This window comes from Heliangelus exortis, chromosome 22 (genome assembly GCF_036169615.1).
Source record: "Heliangelus exortis chromosome 22, bHelExo1.hap1, whole genome shotgun sequence".
Classification (NCBI taxonomy): Eukaryota; Metazoa; Chordata; class Aves; order Apodiformes; family Trochilidae; genus Heliangelus; species Heliangelus exortis.
In genome coordinates this window covers 3,340,432-3,364,801 of record NC_092443.1, presented here as the reverse complement: position 1 = coordinate 3,364,801, position 24,370 = coordinate 3,340,432, and the positions used below count along the sequence as shown (strand labels likewise).

General features: G+C 44.4%; 1 protein-coding gene across 2 annotated transcripts; it reads left to right on the top strand.

Annotated features, from left to right (window-relative positions):
• Positions 1-2,416: 2,416 nt before the first annotated feature.
• On the top strand, positions 2,417-23,436 carry LRRC8A (leucine rich repeat containing 8 VRAC subunit A). 2 transcript variants are annotated; one of them, XM_071765754.1, is made up of 5 exons: positions 2,428-2,601; positions 4,226-4,351; positions 5,869-5,954; positions 13,353-15,516; positions 17,931-23,436. In XM_071765754.1, the coding sequence occupies exons 4-5, from the start codon at positions 13,360-13,362 to the stop codon at positions 18,204-18,206; spliced, it is 2,433 nt and encodes an 810-aa protein (XP_071621855.1). In that variant the 5' UTR covers positions 2,428-2,601; positions 4,226-4,351; positions 5,869-5,954; positions 13,353-13,359; the 3' UTR covers positions 18,207-23,436. The 2 variants fall into 2 exon arrangements, with proteins under 2 accessions (XP_071621853.1, XP_071621855.1); XM_071765752.1 differs by lacking the exon at positions 5,869-5,954 and having other exon boundaries at positions 2,417-2,601.
• Positions 23,437-24,370: the final 934 nt, after the last annotated feature.

Below are 24,370 nucleotides of genomic sequence, written 5' to 3'. Positions count from 1 at the left end.
GGGGAGGCTGCAGGGAGGCAGGAGTCGAGCTACAACACCGATGGGGAAAATCGTACCGAGGAGAGGGAGGGCTCGGGTCGCTCTCAGAATCACCGGGGTGCAGGAAAAGAAGGATTTGGGAGCAGGTCCCTGCCTCCTGGAGGAGCCAGAGGAATTCGGCAGCCTGGGAAAATATCTCAGCGTATTGTGAAGGTGGAGGCTAATACTGGTGTAATTGTAGCAGGATAAATTTTGTTGTGGGTATAATTACTTCAGCATAGCAATGGAAGGGAATTTGCCTTTGAGTAAAACCTTCAGTTATTTTGAAAAACGAATTTTTAAGTCAGTAAGACACACTCAGCAAGCCCATCCTATGGGTTTAATATTATTAGGGAAGAGAATGGATCACGAGTAGAGGAGGTGAAGGTATCAGTGTTAGGTTCATCAGGAGATTCAGGCAGAGAGGCAGAGGGGGTTTCAGTGCATGGATGTGGGACCTGAACTCTCCATTAGTTCTTTGAGGGATGACAATTGCTGCAATGAGGAGTAGAGAGCTGTCTCAGCTTCCCTCTTCCTTTTGTGACGAGGTTTTACGTGCACCAATGAGTCAGGTTCTGTAGATGACTGAGTGGGTAACTACTGTCTCCCTTTCACAGAAGGAAAAAGTGAGCCACAGGGAAAGGAAGAGGCTGAGTTTGCTCTGCCAAAGGTTCCTGGAGCCTAACTTGATGTCCATCCCTGCCATGACTCAGCAGGAGGGAATGTCTGTGCAGGAAGATGCAAACTTTTTTTTTTTCTTCTAAACTTTTCTTTAACTCAAACATGGAAACAAGCAAATACAAGAAAAACTTGTATTTGCTTCTGTCAAAATGTACATAACACTCAAGGAAAATTATGACTCTTTTTTCAGGTCATTCATTTTAACATCCAGACAGGAATAATTTTTCTGAATTATTTTTTTGTTTTGTTCTCTTTAAACCTACCTATTGCACAGGGCTAGTGAGTGTCTACAACACTGTCCCCTGGCAGGTGGGATCATAGGTCCTGTGCCTATGCTGACAGGAGGATGCAGAGACCCGTAATGTTCCTAGAAAGACACAGATGTACTTATTTTCTATAGCAGTGATCACTGCTGTATACAAGTTAAAATTGGCTGCACTTTACCACTCAGAACTGCCTCTTGTATGCTAATGAAATCCTAACGAATGCATTTGAACCATCCCTTATGAATTTTTAAAACGATGGTGCCCAGTGTCCTCCAGTGCATCAGCCAAACAAAAATAACCATTAGTGAATCAGCCTGCTTTTTTCAGGTCCCACAAAATTACTGTTGGATATATCCTCATAACACGCCAGCATTACTATTCCTGCTCTGAGGAAACAAACGCTGTATTTTTCCGTGGCCTTAGTGTGATGAGCTGTTGTTACAGAAATGGATGGGCTTTTCAAAATATTCCACTTCAGAAATGTTGCACAGGTTGGCTCTTAAGGAAGAAAATGGTAAAAGCAGTGATTTAAATGATTTTCATTCTCTTATTGCTAACCACCCTTAATGTTGATACTACATGTATCCTGTTTTTCATTTGTGACATCCAGTGAGAAGTCCACTGGATTTTCTCCACTCATCTGAACTGGGTGCTTCTGGTCCCTAAGTATGGATGATATCTGTGGTCTTGGTTATTGCTTGGTTATTCAAAGGATGACAACCAGGTGTACATCGGTTTTGCTGTGGGTGTGTGCACATCCCATAGCCATGGAGTGAGGCAGACATAGCTGATTTAAACCATTTGCTGTTATTATATTTATTTAATTTTTACTTATTTATTTAGGAGCTAAGGGGAGATTCTGTTGTCACCTGAGAAGAGGATTGGCCCCCTGAATAGTGGAAGAGGCAGCCTCGTGTTGTGTCTGACACACCAGGAGCAGCCACTCCTCTCATGGCTTTGCACGGCTTGAATCACGAGCAGAGGGGCTGAAACTGCAAACATGTGAGGTCAGGGCATTGCTGCTGTAAGTTTTTACTTTTCTGTGTTTTCACGGCAGGGACACTGGACTGAATCAGGGCCTGAAGCTGTCCTTGGCAGGCCTGGCTGCCCTCCCTTCTTCCTGAGGGACAGCGGCTGTCACCCCTCAGCGCCACACGCTGAGAGTTGTGCATGGCCATGTACGAGGGATGTACATGCTGTACATTAAACTTTTTTTTTTTTACAAAAAAAAGTCCTGGCCTCCCAAGGTATCAGATAAGTGCACTCATCTCCTCATCTACCCCTTCACCTGCCCTGGTGAGGCTGGAATTGCGGGGGCTCCTTTAAGTCTTTCACCATCTTGCGCGCTGCCCTGCACCAAGATGGCGCCCCCGCCCTCAGTTTCCCCTCCTCTTCCTCTCGCCCCCTCTCCCGCCGCCATAAATGCCACCTCCTTCCACCCCCCAGAATGGGCCGCTCCCTGCACAAAGATGGCGGCGCGCCCTTCTTCGCTCCTGGCTATCGGCGGCGGGACGGGCTGATGGCCACCATGCCGGCAGAGTGAGGTCAGTTCCGGGGCGGAGCGGGCCCAAGGGCGGCTTGGCGAACAAAAGGAGCCGGAGACGGCGAAAGGGAAGGCGGGGGCCGAGGCGGCCAGGTGGGTGCCGGCGGTCGGGCTCTGCGGCACGGCTCACGCCGCCCTCCCTCCCCTCAGCGGCCCCGGGTGCGGACGCGCGGAGCTGCGGGGACACGTTCCCCCCCCCCCAGGCCGTGAGAGGGGAGCGGGATGGGGCCCCGCGGTGGGCAGGGCTGGGGTAGGGGGTCCGGCGCGGGGAGGGAGCGCAGCGCAGCCCTGAGGGGAGGGCAGCGGCCACGCGTGGGGTCTGAGCGCTCCGCTGCTCCTCTCGCACCACCGGGGCAGGCGGGCGGGCGGGGAGAATTTGCTGACTAATTCGTCAGTAATTCGTTTCCTCCGTGCCCCCTCGTCCCTCCCCTGTCAGGCGGCGGGGCAGGTGGGTGCCTCACGTCTGTGGGGCGAGGTAGGGGGATCCTGTCGGAGTCTGTGTGCCGGCTGTGTCCTCCGGGGGACACCGCTTCTCCGGCAAGGGGGAGAAGTTCTGTGTTTGTTACCTGGCAGCAGTGCTGGGGGCGGAAGCTGGTTGGGTTTTTATTTATATCTTCTAGAGGTTGTCTTTTCTGTTTCTGGAAGGCTGGGGCGGTGTGGCGGGCTTGTGGGCAGAGGGGGCTGATGCGCGGTAGCCGGTGCCGAGGTGTCCGGGGTTTGGGCTGGCGCTGAGGCCCTTCCTTGCCTGAGGTGAGGGGGGGGAGAAGGTCAGGGGGTCCTCTCGCACGGTCTGTCACACCTCAAATAGAGGAGCTTTGATCACAGGGGAGTCCCTTCAAAATCTGTCAGCCCCGATCGTATCTCTGGGGTCTGGAGGAATGTATTCTTGAACATCTTCACCAGTACGGGATTGTTTTTCTTTTATTTTTGCTGTTGTTGGTGTTTCCCCCCGTTCCCCCGTCCTCCGCTGATATCTCTCTTAATTTTTCCTTGTTGACAAAATCCGTTCTGGGATTCTGCAGTCCTCACGCACATAGCTAGGAGGCTGGACGCTTGAGAGATCTCTCAAAGCTTAGGTCTGCTCCCTTGCCTGTTTTCCCATGCCCCTTGCTGACACGCAGGAAGCAAGAAATAAAAATAAAACCCAAAAACTGTTGCAGTTCTTGTTGATGGTGCTAAATTGATGCCACTTGAAGAAGATACATGTTGGTAGATACGTCCCCGGAGGGAAGGGGACAGTTGATTGCCTCTAAAGTGGTTAGGAATGGGATCTGCTTTTCCAGATGTTCTTGATGGTAACATTTAAAGAAACAAAACCAAAAACATTCAGGCTTTTCAGAAACTAGGTAGCAAAACCATTAATACTGTTCCCATCTGAAAAATCTTGTTCTTTCAGGAGTTAAACTGTTTCTACCAGTTTAGGCTTAGTTATAATACTAATATTCAACATCTGCTTAATTGCACGCTTGCTTTTTTGGTGACTTGGAATAACAGATTGGGGATTCAATAACAGTTGGAGATTCCTTCCTCCTAAGAGGTTTAGTTAGCTCCTAGAGCAGTTACCATCTTTCTAGGTATCAGTGTCTCTTTTGGGTTCTGAGCAATCCTGTGAGTTGTTCCTTGTTTCTTAGCTGTCCTTCAGCAAGCTTTTACATGACATGGTCTCTCTGTGAACTTGATCCCCTCTTCTTTGCTGATAATCTCTGTTTTGTTTCAGGGAAGCTGTTTCCATGGAGTGTGGGGAATGCAACGCTTCAGCACACGCTCAGGATCCAACACGCAGGAACATCATCCACTTCCAGCACAGAGAACTGAAGTACAGATAGCAGAACCCAGCTGCAGGGTAAGGGCTGCAGTCCAGCTTTGGAGTGGTAAAATAAAGACAAAAAAAACCCCAAAACCCTAACCAAACTAGTACATTGTTTAAACATAATTGCAAATCACAGGGCAGTGATGAGATTGCTGATAAAGAGCAAGGTGGTTGATCAGAGCATGAGTAGGTCCAGAGAAGAGCAACAAGGCTGTGAAGGGATCCAGCACATGTCCTATGAGGAAGGGCTGGGGGAGCTGAGGAAGCCTCCTGAGAAGAGGAGGCTCAGGGGAGACCTCATCACTCTCTACAACTCCCTGAAAGGAGGTTGGAGCCAGGGGGGGATCAGGCTCTGCTCCCAGTAATACAACAGGGCGTGGTCTTAAGCTCTGCCAGGGGAGCTTTAGGTTGGATATTAGGAAGAAATTCTTTACAGAGAGGGTAAGCAGGTGTTAGAATGGGCTGCCCAGGGTTAGGGTTAGGATGGTGGATTCTTCACCCCTAGAGGTTTTTAAGAAGATACTGATGTGGCACTCAGTACCATGGTCTGGTAACCATGGCAGGAGTGGTTCAAGGGCTGGACTTGATGATCTCAGAGGTCCTTTCCAACCTGTCTGATTCTATGATATGGGGAGAGTGGTGCTATGCCAGTTATGCCCTTAGTCAGCTTGAAGATGAAAAAAAGTACAGGAACTGAGCACTGTCCATATAACTGTTCTGTATTCACCCATACATGTAATTCCTGGCCACGTAAACCCTGACTTCTCAGTGCACTAAATGGCAAATACTTAAAGACTGTCCAGTTAATGGTTTGGTGACTGCTGCCTAAAAGGGATGCAGCTGAGAAGCAGCAAGAACCATTCAGTTAGGTAGGTGCTTCCATTCCATTTCCTGCAGGGTGATGTTTGCATTGCTGTATAGGCATCTCCTAAGCAGTTTTTCACACTCAACTCTTAGGACTGCACTGACCAGTCACCTGTGTAGGTGTCAGGCAGTGACAGACTAGTTGCAAGAAGCTCCATGCTTCCTTGGGTCTTCACTAGAATAAGGATGAAAGGTATTGTGAAATTCTGTGATGAGAAATGCTGTCCATATTGTGTTTTGAGCAGCAAGATGCGCAGTGTGTTGCTTCCAGCATGCAAGTATTAATTCTGGAATGAATGGTGTTCTTGCAGCTCACTCATCTGGTTTTTGTACTGATGGTATTTGGAAATTTAACTTTATTCATGTATGTCAAAGACAATGTGCATAAACATTTCCTTAAAGTATGCCAGAAGCCATATATTAAAAGCTAATGTTTCTGTGTTTGAAATGTGGAGTGCCTGAAGCCTTCCAGTGATGACTTACTGAGTGCATGGAGTTGATTACACTCTAGCAAATGCTTCAGGCATTCAGAAAGAAGATCTGTGGTTTGAGGTTCTCTGATACCTTTTTTTTTCATTTTAAATAAGCAGTAGATGTCAATGTATAAGTTACTGTATTACTGCTGTGGGATAGGAGCAGGCCTTCATGTAATTGTTCTACCTTCTAAAGAAGGAATTTTTGTTCAGTTAGAGCACTTGAAAAGGAAGTGAAACCTGCTTCTGGTGTGAAATTGAGCCTAACTGGTGTCTAGGAAAACAAAAGGGCAGGTCAGGTGAGTGCTAGTGGAACACAGAGAAGAGTTTAGGAGTTTTTGTGTGGGGCTTCTTAATATCAGGGGGAGGAGACAGCATGCATAGCTATTCTTTTGTTAAAGATTAAAATTTAACATATTCAGCTGCAGTGTGGGGAGCCTCCTTTATGCATTTTTTTGAGTGCTTTCAAAAATAGCTTGTTTGATATGCACACTAACACTGAACAGGTGTTCAGCAGTCTACATGCTTTTAAGAGCATATTTTGAATGCTTTTTCTTTAAACTGTTGATGTGGTGCATGTATTTTGTATTGCCACTTAGAATCCAGCTATATGAACTGGATTTCATATTCCTCTCCTGCTGCTATGAAACTGCATTTGAAACTAAAAGCTCTTCAGTCATGACCTCCCTGCTGAAATAATAGTTCTTCCCTCTCCTTGTATACTGAGCATTGTTAACATTAGCTATAAAATTACCTTGGCAATTCACAAAGCTCCTCTTGTGACAATTTGCAAGCTGCTTCTCTAGCTGCAGCCTGCCTCTGGGCACAGTAGAGCTGTGTCCTGATCTAGTCAGCAGCCTCTCCTTTGGGGTCTTGGTTTTATCCAGTCTTTGTGACCAAGGGTAGATGGCCTACCCCTTATTAATCATCTCAATCAGTCAGAAAATGTTCTGAGTTGGAAGTTGTAGTCATTTTGGAGCTCGTGGTCCTGAAGGCAAGGCTTAAAAAGTATGGTGAATATATGAACAGGTTAATATGTACTTGTTCCTCTTCATTCTCAGACTACATATTGTGATGATAGCTGATGTGATATGTATCTGGTTTTTGCTCTCATCTGTATCTTCTTTAATCTCAACTGGCTCATCTCTTTGAGCTTGAATACAGCTGTGGCAACACCCGTGGATTTGTGCCTGTTGTGACAGTCTGTCAACAATCAATTAAGATTGCCCTTGCTTAAAAGTTGTTTTTCTTATGTGGAGTCTGGTGTCTTGATTTCTTAATCTGATGTGAGATATGTCAAAGTTCTGCTCTGTCTGCCATTTCTGTCTTTAGCTGGAAATAACTGGTTAAATTAAATGCTGAAGAACCTTCTGCAGATAATTTAGTGCTTAAAGCTCTTCTGGTTGCTACAAGCTAATGCTGTTGCTGTCTGTTTATCTTAAATAGTTACTAACAGAGTAAATTCAAGTGCTTACAACAGTCAGTAGAAGGGAGTGTTTCACAGAGTCCTTTTCCAATTCAAGCTCCAGTGCCCTTGAAACATCTTTTTAAGGCAAAAAGAAAATAAATTTTGGATAGGAAGCCTGTGACCATGCATGTTCATAATTCATAAGCTGACACAGCTTTTCTGGTTTACATCACTGTTGCAAGTCATCTTGTAGCACTTAAATTTACACAGCTGCATGACACCAACATACAGTCCCTGCTCCAAGTGTCAGTGATGCTGATAACTCCAGACTGTGGAGTTCTGGGGCAAATTCTCTGAATTCTGTGGAGCTGGAGCAAAATGCTGTCAGAGGATATGGCTGGCCAGCCCAGGTCTCCAGCTGGGATTGTTCTGATAGTTCTAGGTACAGGGAAGCTTGTGTGACAGTAAACAGGAGCTGTTGCACTAGACTGTTAAGAAAAAAAAAAAAATCAGTCCTGGACCTGACAGGAAGAGTCATCTAAGGGGTAAAGATGATGAAATGCTATCCAAAGTGTGGGTGGGTTATTTTTTTTTCCATGAGCATCAGTAAAGATGATGTGGCCCACTTGGTTCACTTCATCCTGCTGTGTCTTGTGGGTTGAGTGGGACTGAATGTTGCATACAGCTGCTGTTGTGTGAAAACCAACCTACCTTGTCTAGTTCACTGGCTGTTCCACTTAGTGAAAATAGTGAAAAGTATAAGTTCTGGCAGCTGCTGTTCCACTGCTCTATCTGCTAGTTTAAATTATAAATGACCTTTTAAACTTCCCATATTCACTTCTCTATCTCAGAAGACATTTGTCCCACAGAAGGGAATTAAAAAAAATTTTTTTTATAATGCAGAAGGGCCCTGATGTAGGAATAATGGTTGGTAGGGCTTTGGCACCTGGCATCACTGCTATTTATTTCTAAACAACAAAAGACAAAACAAGTTGTTCCATCTCTTGTCTTGGACTTTTCCAGTTGAAAACGGCTCTTCTTGTGCTTAGATTTTTTTTTAAGGGTGACTGAAAGCAGCTCTGTTTAGTTTCCCTTTTCCTTTGATTTCTGGACCTTATAAACATGGGGGAGGAGACACATAAATTCCCAGTACCATTTTTGACCAGCAAAGCTCTTACATTTCCTGGTTTTTCAACAAAGAGCTCTGTGTCATGCCCTTCTTTAGGATTTCAGGTGGCAGCATGCAGTGGAGAGAAGCTCTGCTCTGTTGAAAATTTACTGTAACATGTTGTAGCTCGTCAGTGATCAGGGCTATAGTCTCAGCAGCATCCAGATTTTTCTTATCCACCTCTGATGCTGTCAGCACAAGAACAAATGTGTCTTTCTCTGGGCTTCTGAGAGGTAAGAAACTCTGTCAGCAGTGCTTGAATTCTGCTTTGCAGTCTCAGTCTTACAAAGAAATCTGTTGAGAATTAAGAATATGTGTAATGGAAACTCTTAAAGAGTTGCAAAATCCAACATACAATGCATCTGTGTTTAGTTACCTGTAGTAGCATGCAGCAGTCTCCTAGACAGTTTTAGGTGAGAACTTACCTGATTTCATGCAGATCCTGGAGGTAAAGGGTGAAAACTTTTGAATTCTTGTGTAGTCCTGTTTTGTTAGTAGCTTCGTTAGAAAAAGAATGGCCAAAAGAAAGAAGGAAGGCTGAATAAAATATTCAGTAAAAGATGAACTGAGCTGACAAAATAGCCAGTGAAACAGAACAGTGGTGTTGTTTCTGTTCACTGTCCCAAGCTGGATGTGCTGGCCAGCAGCTGCAGACAGGAATTTGAAGTGCTGCTCAGCCAGGTGTCTGTCAACAATAAGTCAATCTTCTTCTTGTTTAGGTTGGATGATTTTGGCTAGAGGAATTGTCCAGATCAGAGAATGTTCTTGCAGCTGTTGCTCTGCTAATACTTTGAACTTATTAAATATCTCTGGAGTCCTGGGCATTGTGGAAAGCACTCGTGCTCTGTGTCAGCCTTTATCTGGGTAGGTACAGGCTGCTTTCTGATGTCTCTGTCAGCCAGATACATTTAATCTTGTTCCTGGGCTGGTTTTACTCTTTAGGTGTGGTGTGCTCAGGATGTCCCTGTTCTTCTGACACAATTGATTATCTTCTCTCTCCAGGTGTGTCTGGTGAAACATAGCAGTAGTATTTGGTGATGCTTATGGTCAGCTGCAGTCTGGGGAAGTTTGTCAGGCTGGTTACTTAGGTCTAAAACTGCTGTTTTCTTCTGTTGTCTCAGCTGGTTCAGCATTACCAGTGAGGTTGTGCTGCACATGGTTGGGATGTGCCCAGAAGGCTGAGGCAGGGATGGGTGTCTGGGAAAAGGAGCCCATGGTGTGATGAGAACTTGGACTCAGGTGGATCTATGGGTGCTGAAGAGCTACGTAGAATCTAAATGTATAATGTGCAAAGATTTGAGGAGTGTGCTTATTTAGGCTGAATTGATCCAGCTGTACAATAATGAGGTTTTAGTGTACAGACCTTTCTTGGTACAGTCTCAGATACTGCTGCTAGAGGCTGTCCTGGGGTTGTCCAACATTGGATATGAATAGCAGTGCTGCTTTGGTGTAGCTGAATCCCTCAAAGGTAAAATGCTCTCTATTTTACTGTTGTTCTTCTAGGACTTGAACAGGGTGTCCACTGCTGCCAGGACACGTGGGGACTTGCTGTGAATGTCCTTTTCTTCCTCCAGTGACTCTGTCATTGTTACTGGAAGGCAGGAGATTTCCTGCTCCACCCTACCGGGGTTTGATCACTGACACTGAGCTGTGGTGGGACACTCAGATGGTTTTTTAGAATTTTCTTTGAGCTGCCTTGTAGGTGCACACTGTAAAGGGAGATTTTCTACCCCATGTAAATGGAGCCTGCTGTGCTAATTTCTTGTTGTTTTCTCTCCTATCTATTTACAGATACAAATCAAAGTGTGAGCACAAGGTCAATTTTTTGTGAGAAGAAATCAGGCATTTCCTGGGTAGGGCAAAAGTAGCAACCCAGCCCTGCAGCTCAACTCTGAAAGTGCCTTAACCATGAGATCCCAATTGCTGAAAAGAGATCTTCTCTACTTCCTGAGCCAGTGAGGGCCTGATGATTCCTGCAGAAGTTTCCCAGCTAAGATTGATGAATCCTGGAAAAAGGCTCTTTGGGAAGAAGTTTTATCTAGGCAAGAGAAGGAAAGAGCTATTTTTTTTTTCCCCTCAGTGTGGGGTAGGAGGAGTAAGGAGCTGTTTAAAGAAGGAGCAGTTCTTTCATGAACAGCATCAGTATTTTCACTGGAAGCTTCTGAAAAGAGGAGTAGCATCTTGCACAGCATTTATGGAGAGTAACAAATGGTATGGCAGCTTTTGTTACCTCTTAGATGTAGTTTAGAAGGAGCCAGTACAAAAGCTTTCCATCATGTCTGACAGGAGTGTTTAAGAACAATGTGTTCTTGCTGGAAGACTGCCTTTAGCCTCTGAGAGAGCCTTAGGGTGGTGTGTGGTAAGGTCTCTGGCTCTCAAAGCCCTCCCTGGGCAATGAATCTGGTAGAACTGAAGCTCTGCTCACCTGCAAGCATAGTTGGATTTCAGAAGGCAGATACCTGTTCCAGCAGATAACAGAGTGGCTTTCAATGTTCCTCTTTCACAAAGCTTTCCAGGCTTTCTCTTGTTTGGACTCTGGCAGTGCAGGACTCTGCTCCCTCAGTCTGATGGTGGTGGGAGGCTTGCAGGGTGACAGAGAGGACATGTGTGTTCTTGTCTTTGTTTTGCCCTGTGGTAGAGTGTCAGCAGTCTTGCCCTGGCTCTCAAAGCTTTCAGTAGCTGAACTTCTTGGTTTCTCAATTAATTGTCCTGCCTCCTGCTAGGCTGGTGTGGTAGGGATGCTAACAAAAAAGCAAACAAAGAAAGAAAACATTCAGATACATGTTTTGATGCTTCTGAAGAAATAGAGAATGGAAAGGTGAGAGGCTTGGGATAGTGTAAGAGCTTCTGTCAGAGCTATAGATTCTGCAAAAAATGCAGAAATGGAGTTTGATTTGGAATTTTCTTGTATGTGTTGATAAACAGAGAAAACATGCATCACTGGGAACTGTGATTCAGGGAACTGTTGTACTGCTGCCTTTATTAGAGGTGTTAGGGAGTGCTGGGGATGTAAAGAAAACTTCTGTACCTTGTTTTATCCTGGAATTAGTATTTCTGCAGTTGGCACAGACAGTTCTTCTCAAATATATCTTGCAAATGGACTGTTCTCCCTGAGGTGGGTGTCTTATTTGGGGAGGGAAGCTGAGGCGTGGCTGAAATCCATTGCATAAGGCTTTGCAGCAAGCTAGCAACAGGACTGGCTGGAGGGCTCTGAACACCTTGTCACTCCTCTTACTCAAGCTGCTCAGGTGGTGTTCAGAAGAAGTTCAGTTTTGCCTGTTCTTCCCTTTCTCTGGGAATGTGCAATCCTCTTGCCCTAATCTGCTCAACACAGCCCATCCTGCAGGGGCATGCCAGCCACTCTGCAGCCTAACAGAGCAGTAGTTGCTTCTGACAGTGCTGCATGTGGCTGTTTTCATCCCTTGTTTCTACATCCAGTGCTAGGATGGCATGTGTTTACAGGTTGATCAATTAATAGATTAGTTGTTCTTCCTTGTTTTATAGAAATTCTGAATAGGGGATTGTTATCTCTCAAAATTCACCACTCAGGAAAAAAAAAAGGTTTAAATTTGTACATAGAGTTACTCTAGTCTGTTTTCTCTGATGTGAATGAATGTAGTATTGGAATTGGATGGGCAGCAGGATAAATGCTGCTTCAGAGATTGCTGTCATCTTTCAGTCTACCACCTCTAGTTGCTTGCAGCCTTCCCTAGTAGCACTAAGTCCAAGCTGGCATTTTACCATTTATTGTTGTAAGCAGCAAACCAGGGAATAGAGTTCTGTATTCAGCGTCTCCAAGGAATGTGGTGCTTTTTGAGTTCATATTTGGAAGGATTTCCTTTGCAGTTCTGGGCTGGAAATTAATTTTAAATACAAACTTGAATTCCATCAAAGCAGGTGGTGTGGGTACCCCACTTGTCAAAGAGCTTTCTCCCACCCAGTGGCATACAGAACCCTGCAGCCCCCTGACTTTGTCTAAATGATATTTTGTGGATTGGGGAAACCTGATTTTAATTTTTGCTTTTCCTCTTTTTCAATTGAATTAATGGGAATTTCAAAATGACTGAAAGATCAGTGCTTGTCCTAGTCTGGGACTTCTGTAGCAAGTATGATGTGATATTACTGAACTTTTCACTGTCATTAAAAGAAGTTACAATGACTTCAGGTTCTTTTGAATTTTGTGAGCTCATGGTTATCCATCAGCCAGGCTTCCAGGCTTTCCAAAAGAATGTGCTCCAAGTCTCATCTGGAAGTCTGAAGGACAGAACAAGCACTGCCATAAGGCCTCTGCTTCCCAGAACCTTTTGATTTCCTTTGTGACACTGGAGTCCCAGCTGAGATGAACTCTAGGTGGGAGTGGTTGGTCAGGGAAGTGAATTTTTTTAACTATGTCTCCCCTTTCCTCTATTTCTGAAGCAAGTAAGACAAAGAGCAGCTGTTACAGGATTTTAGTACAGATTCTGTCAGAGGGCAAGTAACTAATCTTTCCTTGGAGAATTAATGCAAAGGAGGAAGCCAAAACTAATTACATGGAATGAAAAGTCGTCATATCAGGCAATTTTGGTTTGTTTTTTTTTTTTTCAGTGGTTCTAGGAAATAAAATTATATTGTTTGTAAATCTTCTTTGCCCCAGCAGTTGGAGAACTACACAAATGCAGAGTTATTTTCTAGCTCTGTAAAAACAGCAACCAACTCATGAGAGCTGTGTTCTGTGTGTGGGTTTTGCCATTACTAGTGCTGCATCCCTGAAATAAAATCCCTGGAAAAAAAAACACAAAACAAAACAGTAAACTCCTGGTCTGGCTGGGGTAGTTGAAGTCTGTCCACAAGCTTTCTTTAAAAGTGAAGTCTTGCCCCACAGACTGCTAATGACAAATATCAGTTGTGATGTTTTGTGCCAGTTCATCTCTCAGGGAAGGCAGCAAAACCAAACTCCAGTCCCAGCTGTAGCAAATTTCTCACAGGGAGCCCCATTCATTTTGCCTCAAAGCCACTTTGAAATTTGGCCTCAACTAATTCCAGCCTCGCTGTGGCAGCGCTTACCCTGAGTTTCTTCCTGCCCTCTGAAAAGGCAGAACCCAAGAGTTCAAGCTCCTAATGCTGCTTCTGGTTTCCTTCCAGGTGAATCATGATTCCAGTCACTGAACTGCGCTACTTTGCTGACACGCAGCCAGCGTACCGCATCCTGAAGCCGTGGTGGGATGTCTTCACAGACTACATCTCCATCGTGATGCTGATGATTGCAGTGTTTGGTGGGACACTCCAGGTCACCCAGGACAAAATGATTTGTCTGCCCTGTAAATGGGTTACCAAAGACTCTTGCAATGACTCGGTCAGAGGCTGGATGGCTTCAAGCCCGGAGCGTACCTACTATAACTCTAGTCTTGTTCCCTCTGCTGACATGGGGCCCACTGGGATCCGATACGATTTGGACCGGCACCAGTATAACTACGTGGACGCGGTGTGCTACGAGAACCGCCTTCACTGGTTTGCCAAGTATTTTCCTTATCTGGTGCTGCTACACACTCTCATCTTCCTGGCTTGTAGCAACTTCTGGTTCAAATTCCCAAGGACAAGCTCCAAGCTGGAGCATTTTGTGTCTATTTTGCTTAAGTGTTTTGACTCTCCGTGGACCACTAGGGCATTATCTGAGACGGTGGTGGAAGAGAGTGATACCAAGCCAGCATTTGGGAAAATGAATGGCTCCATGGACAAGAAATCCTCCACGGTCAGTGAGGATGTGGAAGCCACTGTTCCCATGCTGCAGAGAACAAAGTCTCGAATCGAGCAAGGAATTGTGGACCGGTCTGAGACTGGTGTCCTGGATAAAAAGGAAGGTGAACAAGCCAAGGCACTTTTTGAGAAAGTGAAAAAGTTCCGCACACACGTGGAAGAGGGAGATATTGTTTATCGCCTGTACATGAGACAGACCATCATCAAAGTGATCAAGTTCATTCTGATAATCTGCTACACCGTTTATTATGTCAACAACATAACGTTTGATGTTGACTGTAAAGTGGACATTGAGAGCTTGACTGGCTACAGGATGTACCGCTGTGCTCATCCTTTGGCCACTCTCTTCAAAATCTTGGCCTCCTTCTACATCAGTCTGGTGATAGTCTATGGTGTCATCTGCATGTACACACTCTGGTGGATGCTGAGGCGGTCGCTCAAGAAATACTCCTTTGAGTCCATCCGGGAGGAGAGCAGCTACAGTGACATTCCTGATGTGAAAAATGACTTTGCTTTCATGCTCCACCTGATTGATCAGTATGACCCCCTGTACTCCAAGCGCTTCGCTGTCTTTCTGTCAGAGGTGAGTGAGAACAAACTGAGGCAGCTGAACCTCAACAACGAGTGGACTTTGGAGAAGCTGCGCCAGAGGATCACCAAAAACTCCCAGGATAAGCTGGAGCTGCATCTCTTCATGTTGAGTGGCATTCCTGACACGGTCTTTGACCTCATTGAGCTGGAGGTGTTGAAGCTGGAGCTTATCCCTGATGTGACTATTCCCCCCAGCATTGCTCAGCTCACCAGCCTTAAGGAACTGTGGCTCTACCACACAGCTGCCAAAATTGAGGCTCCAGCCCTTGCCTTCTTGAGGGAGAACTTGAAATCTCTCCACATCAAGTTCACAGACATCAAGGAGATTCCTCTTTGGATTTACAGCTTGAAGACACTAGAGGAGCTCCATCTGACAGGGAACTTGAGCGCGGAAAACAACCGGTACATTGTGATAGATGGGTTGAGGGAGCTGAAGAGGCTGAAGGTATTAAGGTTGAAGAGTAACCTCACCAAACTGCCACAGGTGGTGACAGATGTTGGTGTGCATCTTCAGAAGCTTTCCATCAACAACGAGGGCACCAAACTCATTGTTCTCAACAGCCTTAAGAAAATGGTCAACTTGACAGAGCTCGAGCTGATCCGCTGTGACTTGGAACGCATCCCCCACTCTATCTTTAGCCTCCACAATCTGCAGGAGATAGACCTGAAGGACAATAACCTAAAGACCATTGAGGAAATCATCAGCTTCCAGCACTTACATCGTCTCACTTGCCTTAAATTGTGGTACAACCACATTGCCTATATCCCCATGCAAATTGGCAACCTCACCAATTTAGAGCGCCTCTACCTGAACCGTAACAAGATTGATAAGATCCCCACCCAGCTCTTCTATTGCAGAAAGCTTCGCTACTTGGATCTCAGCCACAACAACCTGACTTTCATACCACCAGATGTTGGGCTTCTTCAAAACCTACAGAACCTAGCTGTGACAGCCAACAGGGTAAGTGAGCCAGGAGCAGAGCCAAAGTGAGCAGAAGTAACTGAGTAAGTCTTATCTGTGTGATTAAACATGCTACAATGGTGTGTGAAATGCTTCTGGCATTGCTGCTTTATTTAAATTCTCAAGCTTTTGTTTCTCTGAAAGATTCAACCAAGCAACTGCAAAAAACTCCAGGGGCAAAGCCTTTCTTTGAGCAGCCCTGGTGCTGTAGGGTTTCTTCTCTTAACAAGGAAACTGCTTAAAAGTGGTGATTGGAGGCTGTTTAGAAGTGTTGCTTCTCAGTTGTTCTGCAGTTGGGAGCTTGTAGTCTCTAGTTTGACATCAGTTTGGGGCTTAAAATAGACATCTGAGGAAACCAGTCTTAATCTAGAACTATGCACTTAAACCTGTGAACTTCAGACATGTTCATGCACTGTGGCAGCAGCCATCTAAATGCTGCCTGTTTACCACAAGTAGTTTCTTGGCTTGTGTCAGAGGGTGTTTATTTGCTTAAAGCAAACTGTACCCATGTTTTTTCCTGAATCTTGGTTCCTGAGTTCTAAATTAAGGAGACTTAACTTACTGTGTATCACAAAGGAGATCAGTCTGTGACTTTACAGGCTGGTGCACTGAGCTGTGCTGGGTTGGATGAAGCTTTCATTCATTCTGCCTGCAGTTCCTTAGAGGCTCTCTTTCTCTTGGAGTTTATTACCACCTGCAGTTGCAAAAAGGCTTTAACGTAACTCCAAATTGTAGACAGATCTAATTAGTGGCTTCTGGGCTCTTCTGGGAACAAGCAGTAGACTTGACCTGGAGCAGTCCTAGTTTTCACTATTATATATCAGGATCCTTTCTGTTATTGGCAAGATGTATTCATAAATGAACACTGTCAAATTTGCCCATGAGAGGCAGACAGAGCAGCTTGAGTACCCCCTCACATGGGAAATGCTCTCAATTCAAGTATTTAATTGCTAATGCAGTTCAATATTACACAGGGTTCCTAATACTCCAGCCAGCATTTTGAAGTTAGTGGCTGAACGTTCAAGTCTGGGCTGCTGAGGAGTCCTGGCAGACAAGCAGGAGCCACCCAGTGATCCCAGTCCAGCTGCTGCTCACTTGGTTGTCCTGGCACAGACTGGGGGGCTGTGCATGCTGCTATGGGTCACTGCAGCTCTAGTGAACTCCATGATGTGCACTCATCATTTCATATTAAGTTAAAAGTCATATTTTCTTGGGGCAAGTGGAGCTGAGTTTCTGAGGATGGCCTGAAGCAAAAATGATGGAGCTGGACAGATTCTTAAAGCTGCTGTTCAGAACTCAGAGAATTCTGTACCATTTGTCTTCTGGCAACCTTCCCAGCACAGTTTCCTGAGGGTTAATCTGCAGTGTGTCCTCTGCAGTCTCGGGGTGGAGCTTGTCTTGGTTGAAAAGGAGTTGGAGGCAGCTCCATTTTCTGCAGCACCGTGTGGCACCACCCATTTCTGTCTGGGAAAAAAAAAAAAAAAGCTAATACAATGTGGAGGCTGAAGTAACCTTCCCTCCAGTGTCCTTTTGAAGCAAAAGGTGGTGAGGACCCAGTGAAACAGCTGAGCTGCTTTGTATCCTCTGCAGGTGCTTGGGCAGGGCCACAGTTGCCCTGAGGCTCTGAGGTCCTGGTTATTTGTAGTAAAGTGGCTGCAGGAAACACAAGGACTGGTAGGCTGGAATTTCCCAAGTCCAGGAATTATCTCAAATGTCCTCTCCTAGCTCTGCAGTCCTACCCAATAGAGACTTCTGGAGCTGGCTGGTACCAGTGTGCCATTCTGGGAAGCAGGCTGTGTTCTAGCACGTAGTTTGCTCCCTAAACTAGTATTTGTCCCTTAAATAACACTCTCAGGAGTCTGTGATCATTTGATTGCATGTTGCTGTTTGCAAACACTCAGCAGTACCAATAACAATGAATCCAACTGTCTTTAACTGGTTTGGTCTTGTCTTGGCTTTTCCTTGGACTCCATCTCATTCAGAACTGACTGCAGTCTAATTTAGCCATGAATGATGTCATGCATAATTGAAGACTTAAAAAGGACTTGGTTGCATTTAGAGGCAAATGGTGGCCTCTAAGATGGTGCTTTGAATTAAGGACAATGCTGAATTCCTGTGTTTTTAGCAATTCCATAGCCCAGTGTTTGTTAAACCTTGGCCATATTGTTTTTCTAGAAACTTTGGGACGACCGGACTCTTAAAAGGCTTTAATAAAAATAAGTCTTATTAAATCAGCAACTCATGGCTATTTGCAGGTGGGAAGGCTAACACCTGGTGGCTCTTTTTGTTTTTTGTTGTTTGCATTTTGGCAGTACCAAAAAAACTTTGTGCTTTGGAGCCCGGAAGGTTACCTGGCGACTTTGCTTGGTGTATACTTGATTTTTTTTTTTTTTTACTTTATTTTTTTTTTTCAGATTGAAAGTCTCCCACCAGAGCTGTTCCAGTGCAGGAAGCTGAGAACCTTACACCTGGGAAACAACGTGCTGCAGTCACTTCCATCCCGGGTTGGAGAGCTGACAAACCTGTCCCAGATAGAGCTGCGAGGGAACCGCTTGGAGTGCCTGCCCGTGGAGCTGGGGGAGTGCCCTCTGCTCAAACGCAGTGGGCTGGTGGTGGAAGAGGACCTGTTCAACACCCTGCCCCTGGAAATCAAGGAGAGGCTGTGGAGGGCAGACAAAGAGCAAGCTTGAAAACAGGAAAAGCCTCTGACCAACTAGAAGGACACAAAAGGCCGTTCCAGTCCCTTTCCCTCCCCTCTCTTCCCTCTGATCACTACCAGACTAGCCAAGGAGTCCCTGAACAATCATGACTCTGAATGAGGTGGCTTCTTGCCTCAGATGCAGGATGGGGGAAGCTTGGAAACAGGATGAGGATGAAGACAGAGTAGTTGACCTCTGAGCAAGGGCCAGCAAGAGTAAGAGGTGTTGCTGTTCTTCTGGACTGGAACTGGGGTGTGGTGGATGGTGCTGGTGAGAAGGAATGACCTTAGGAGGAGAAAGTGAAATGTAGGCATTACTCCAAATGGGGCTTATGTGTGTCAGGGACTGAGTGTTCAGTGTCCTGCAAGCAAAGATCAAGAGGCTGGGAAACCTCTTGAACTTCCATCTCTTTCTGTGACACCTGGTACTGTTCCACTCTGACCTGGCAGTTCAGTCAGTGAGGCCCCACAGTGGGGTGGAATGGGACACAGACAGCTGATTCTATCTAGATGCTGGCATTAGTATTTGGGGAATAGACTTATCCCAGACATCAGCCTAAGTGCAAGATCTTTTTTTTTTTTTTTTTTACTCATCTTTCCCCTTTGCACTGCACACCTTTTCTGCTGCTGCTGCTGGAGAAGAAGCCAAAGTCCCCAAACTATATCTGCTGATTTAAGATTACACTGTTTTAACAGTTTCAAGCCACTTGTGCTGATAAGTAGATCACATAGCATCCTCCTCCAGCTGATATGCTGGAGGCACTAGTGACAATTCCAGAGCTTTAGTTCATTCTGAAATGGGTGCTTATAGTGCAAGTGGGAGAAGATCTGGATAAAAAAGCAGTTGAGCTGTCAAATTTGCTTTCCCAGAAGCACTGAGTTGCTTCAGTATCTGGCTTTAAGATTTTAAGCTACTTCTAAAGTCCTGGTATTTTGTCACATATCAAATACAAACATAGGACAGTGTGTTGAGGTTGTTCCTGAGCTTGGTGAAGTTAGTAAAGAGGAACATTCAGGTGTCCTCTGCACCTCTTGCCCCTCAGTATTCAGTTGTTAGATGCTTTGCCAGTGTTTTTCATGGATGCAGTTTACAGAGCTGCTCAAATGTTCTTTTCTATTGTCTTCCTCACTTCAACAGCTGTCAGTTCCTGTTACACCTTTTGATCTAAATAAGAGGCTAATGCTGGCTCAACTTGGTGCTGGAAAAGAAACCTGTCCTCTTCTTTCTTGTCCTTTTCATTCCCTTGGTGTTAAGGAGCAGCATGAGAATCCTCCATGGACTGAGCTCCCCATGATCCCTGGAACAGAGCAGTCTTTATTGAAACAAGTCTGACGTGTTGGTATTGTTTGGCACACAAAAAACCCCCAACCTTCTGCACTGGTAGGGGTAGAGAACCTGTAGTTACAGATAATCATGTCCTTGAGGTGAGGTAGTTTAGGTGTGCCTGCAACCCACCCAAAGTCTGCTCTACTCTCCATCAGAAGGCAGAGGAGGCTCAGGGACCTGCAGGTCCTGGCTGTGATCCTGTGCATCAGTCCAGCAGGTTGGCTCCAAGGAGGAATGCTGCAAGCTGAGGCCATGGCAGCTTTGGAGGCTTCCCATGGGTACAGCTGAGTGAAGTTGCAGCCATCTCCAAAGCAATTCCTGGTGAGCTGCCAGCCAGGGCCCTGGCTTCAGCAAATCATGGTGATCCCTTTGATGCTGGGGCAGCAAAGCCCCCTGTGGTTTTCTTCATCAGATGTAAGATATGAAATATATACACTAAACATGCTGAAACCATGGACAAATGTTAACTGGGCTCTGGATTTGTTATGTTCAGATGCTTAAATAAAGCTGCATTAAAATTCAGCAGATCTGTTTATAAAACTGCTTTTAAGAAAGATGTAAATTATGCCTCCCTTAGTCCATTCATTTTGACAAGTTTGAACAGGGAATAATCTCTTTTATCTGGAAGGCAAGGTACTGTAAAAACTCTTCTGACTTCTAACGGGGTCAGGGCTTTGATGGGGCCACTGCTAAAAGGATGGGGAAGGATTGATGTGGATGCTTCTTGGATTGTACTTGTTCTATTTGCACAAGCATTTTGGATCAATAAAGAGGACAGACATTGCTAGGTGGGCTTAATGCTGCTCAAGTAAAGCAGGAATAGCCTGAGTCTTAGTTACAGTAGTACTGTTTTCCAGTCAATTCCTTGTGGTGGGTGTGAGGGTTGTTTGGATTATGAAGGAAACTTAATTTTTCCTTACTCTGTGCCAAAATATAGTACTGGGGAGTAATGGCTGCTGAAGGGAGGCTTGGATTCTGTTTTGTACTCAAGACCACTGGGTAGCTTGATGGTTTGCAACACATGCTCTAGACTAGGCAGTGCTGAAAGGGTGAAGTATCTCAGGATTTTCACCCTGCTTGCAGGAGCAGAGATTTCTTCTGTATGTCTGGATCATTGTAAATGAGTACTTTGATTTTTTTTTTTTTTATTCCAAGTGTGGTCTTGGTTACACAAACTGAACTTTACACAGCTAGGTTAGAAGTTCTCTAAGTCTGCAGCAGTGCTTCTAGAAGCTTGGAAGCCTCCTCAGCTGTTCTGTCTCTCTGTCCATAGGACAAGTGGACAACAGGCTATTCAGCTACAAGTCAGAGACTGTCTCTGACTTCTGATTAAATAACAAACCTATACTCCTCCTGCTTGCTAAGTAGAGACTGCCCTATGCCTGAGGTCTACAAAGCAATTATAAAACAGGCCAGTATTGATCATGCATGAAAACACTAGCTTTCTGCTGCTCTTACAATATTCTAAGCTTTTTTTTTTTTTTTTTTTTTTTTTGTGGTGGCTGCTGGGGCTTGAGATTGCTTCCTGTTGGGCAAAATTGGGATGAGCAGTTTGATAACTTCTTGTACTAGAAACACAGGTGGCACAAAAATACCTTGCCACTCTGGAAGACAGCAATATGTATTATTTACTTCTGATCTGTGCTTCTTGGTCTTCCCTCAAATAGATACTGATTCCAGACTATCAGTCTCCTATGATGAGCTGGAGGAAGCTTTAAGACTTCAAGGACAGGGTCTAAAGCATCAGGTCCTGAATGTGTTTACTGCTCAGTATTCCTGCAAATCTCATCCCACAGCAGAGTGAGTCATCCCTTTCCTACCCTTGCCTGGATTGCTCAGTCTTTGAAAGAAGAGCTTACATCAAAAATCTTTTCCTTATTTACAAGTATTCAATCAGTTCATATTATATTTTTCCTTTTAGTTTCCATCAAACTGAAGGTTGCGTATTTATTTTTCTGACTGATCTTTTAAGTTCAGAAAAACTGTTCAGTTTAAGCAGACAATCAACAGTCAGGTCAGTGTCTTGTTCTCCTGTCAAGTTTTTCAAAGCACTCGAGTAGTAGCAAACCAGATTATTTATTAGCTGCTAAACCATACAACAACTTGAATTAAAAACATTTCCTTAACAGCACTTCTGAGCTGAACAAGCTCTTGGAGCCCCTGTAGATCAGAATCATGATCATCCCATGTTAGGATTGAAGGTTAGTAAAATGTGATCATACCTTTCTTGCTAAATACCCCAAAAAAGTAATAAATTGCAACCAATTATTTTGAACCAGCTGAAAGGCAAGGAATACCAAACCTATTAAATGTGTTAAATCTTGCTGTATCTCTGAAACTATGCACTGGAATGTTAGCTGAAGTTGTTCTTTGTTTAAGATTGTTATCTGGTTTTATTATTTGGTCCCCAGTTAATTTGTCAGCTGGAATTAATTCACTTTACCAGTCTGAATGGTTAAATGGCTGTTACAGGTATCTTTCATTATGTGGTGTTTTTAGGTATTAATTGTCACTTCCTGATAATATCCTACCTCATTTTTTATTTTATTACTGTTTATACACTCCACTTAGCTCACTTCATTTTAATTAAAGTTCTTGATGTTCATTACCATAAATAGTATTAAGTGGCTTTCTGTTGCTGAACCACACTGAGGTCCTCTTTGTGTTTTTGGTTTGTTTGGGTTTTTTCCCTCTAAGAAATGATTCTAGGAATTCTGAGAACAATGACATATCCTTTGCAGAGGATGAGGTATATGGAAAAACTTCAAATATTGATTCCACAGCTGTGACATAGTTTCCTTTCCAAAGCAGAAAAAAGGTTAAGAAAGGGAATTGAAAGGTTTGAGTTATTTTTTTTGTTATATTTTTTTTTTTTTCCTCCTTTGGGGGACGTGGGGGTGTAGCTTTTTTTTTTTCATTCATAGCCTTGCCTTCTCTAGAGATGCATTAATGTAACTTCTCCACTGAGGGACTTGCTTCTTCAAGTGTGTTTGTAATAGTCTGCCTCAAGGCTGTTGTTTCTTCAGATTCTTTCAACCATGGAGAGATTTCTTAATTTTTGTCATGACTTCTTACTGACAAAACCAATATTGTCACACCACAAACAGTGGAGTCATCTACTCTGAAATGTTACCTAAGGTAAGGCTGTGAATGTTAAATAGTAAAACTTGATTAAATTTCAATTTTTTTTTTCTTGTTGCATTTTAAAAGGAATTTTCCTCACTGCTTGGCCACACAGTGGATCCTGCAATTTTACTAAGCATGTGCCAAAACAGAGTGAATTTTCTGTCCTACCTGCATTCTAACAGTGACAATGCAGAACTGGAACTGGACAAGAGTATTGTTTGACTTGGACCTTCCTCCCTCCAGCTGCAGTGGCAGGTTAACATTCAACTTCTTTGGCACTATGAAACCTGCCAGAAATCTCATCTCTCAAATTGTTTTTTAAAAGTAGCTGTACTCGAGTTGCTGGACTCCAATAACCAAGGTGAACGTTGTGAATTCTTTTGGATTTCTGGCATTGTTGTTCCTCCTCCTTGATCTCCTTTAAAGGAAGTTTATGGAACAATGGGGGAAATTTTTCTGGGGGAGACTGAGTGAGAAGTGGGTTAATTAGCCTGAGTAATCTTTTGCAGCTGACAAACATGTCCATTTAAGTAAGACACTACTTGTGGCTTAATCATTGTTCACTCCCATTTTGTAAATGCATGAGCAGGGCTTGGCATCTGAGACCTGCAACTTGATGTAACATTTCAGAATCTTGACATTCACTTTGTATGGGGGATTGATTGGGCAGCACCTCCACCTGACACCCTGAAGGCTGCTATTGTTTTCTCTGAAAGACTTGTAAGACTGGACACTTTAACAGAATAAAAGTTCTAATTTTTAATTTGCATTTTCTTTTTATGGCTGCTTTCTTTTAAGTTTCCTGTGGGCAAAAGCACACTTAGCCTTACACAAGCCTGCTTTTCAGAGACAGATGTTAATGATTCCAGCTATTGTGTAGGATTATTGAGGTTGTTGGGGTTTTTTTACTTGTCACATGGGTCCTTGTAGATTCACAGACATTTATCTGTGAATAACTACAAAGATGTACAGTGAAAGAGGCCCTGCTCAGTGACAGGCCCAGACTGCCTTGTGTGTTTCACCATCACTTTAGCAAAAGGACACAGTTTACCTTGCCAGTTAGAGGGCTGCTGGAGGGTTGTCTTGTAGTCCCATGGAAGTTCCTCTGGGTTTTCAAAACATTTGTTGTGCTTTTCTTCCCCAGGAAAGGGACAGGAGCTGAAGTCAGTGGAGAAAACTGCCTGGTGCCATGGGAGTAGTGTCTTCAGCCAGCTGCTAGTAACAAATAATTTGGGTTTCCTAGCTGTATGCCTACCCCAGGCACTACTTTTTCACCTGAAAATACTGGCAGATTGTCTTTCCTATTTGAGCATGTTCATGATGTGTTTATGGACAATCAACCTCTGTCTTTCAAGGGTGGTTTGAGTTTCTGTGCAGCTTCTTTACTGCATAGAAATGTGTTTCTTTTGCCTTCCCTTGCTTCCTTTGTGTGAGGGACTACTTGACCAGAGTGACTGACCCTGTTTCAGTAGCACAGTGTGAGAAGGGTGTGAAACAGGTGAAATGAGGAGACCTGTGGTGCTGCTTGTTGGCATTGATGGCTTTTAATGAAGCACTTTGTGGGACTGAATGCAGCAAACAGGACAAAATGTCCCATGTCATTTAAGGCTGACTTAGAACTGCAGCTCCTTTTGGCAGGGATTTACCAGCTCTGAATAGCAAAGGGAAAGAATGAAAGGTGCTGTCAAAGAAAAATGGTGCTT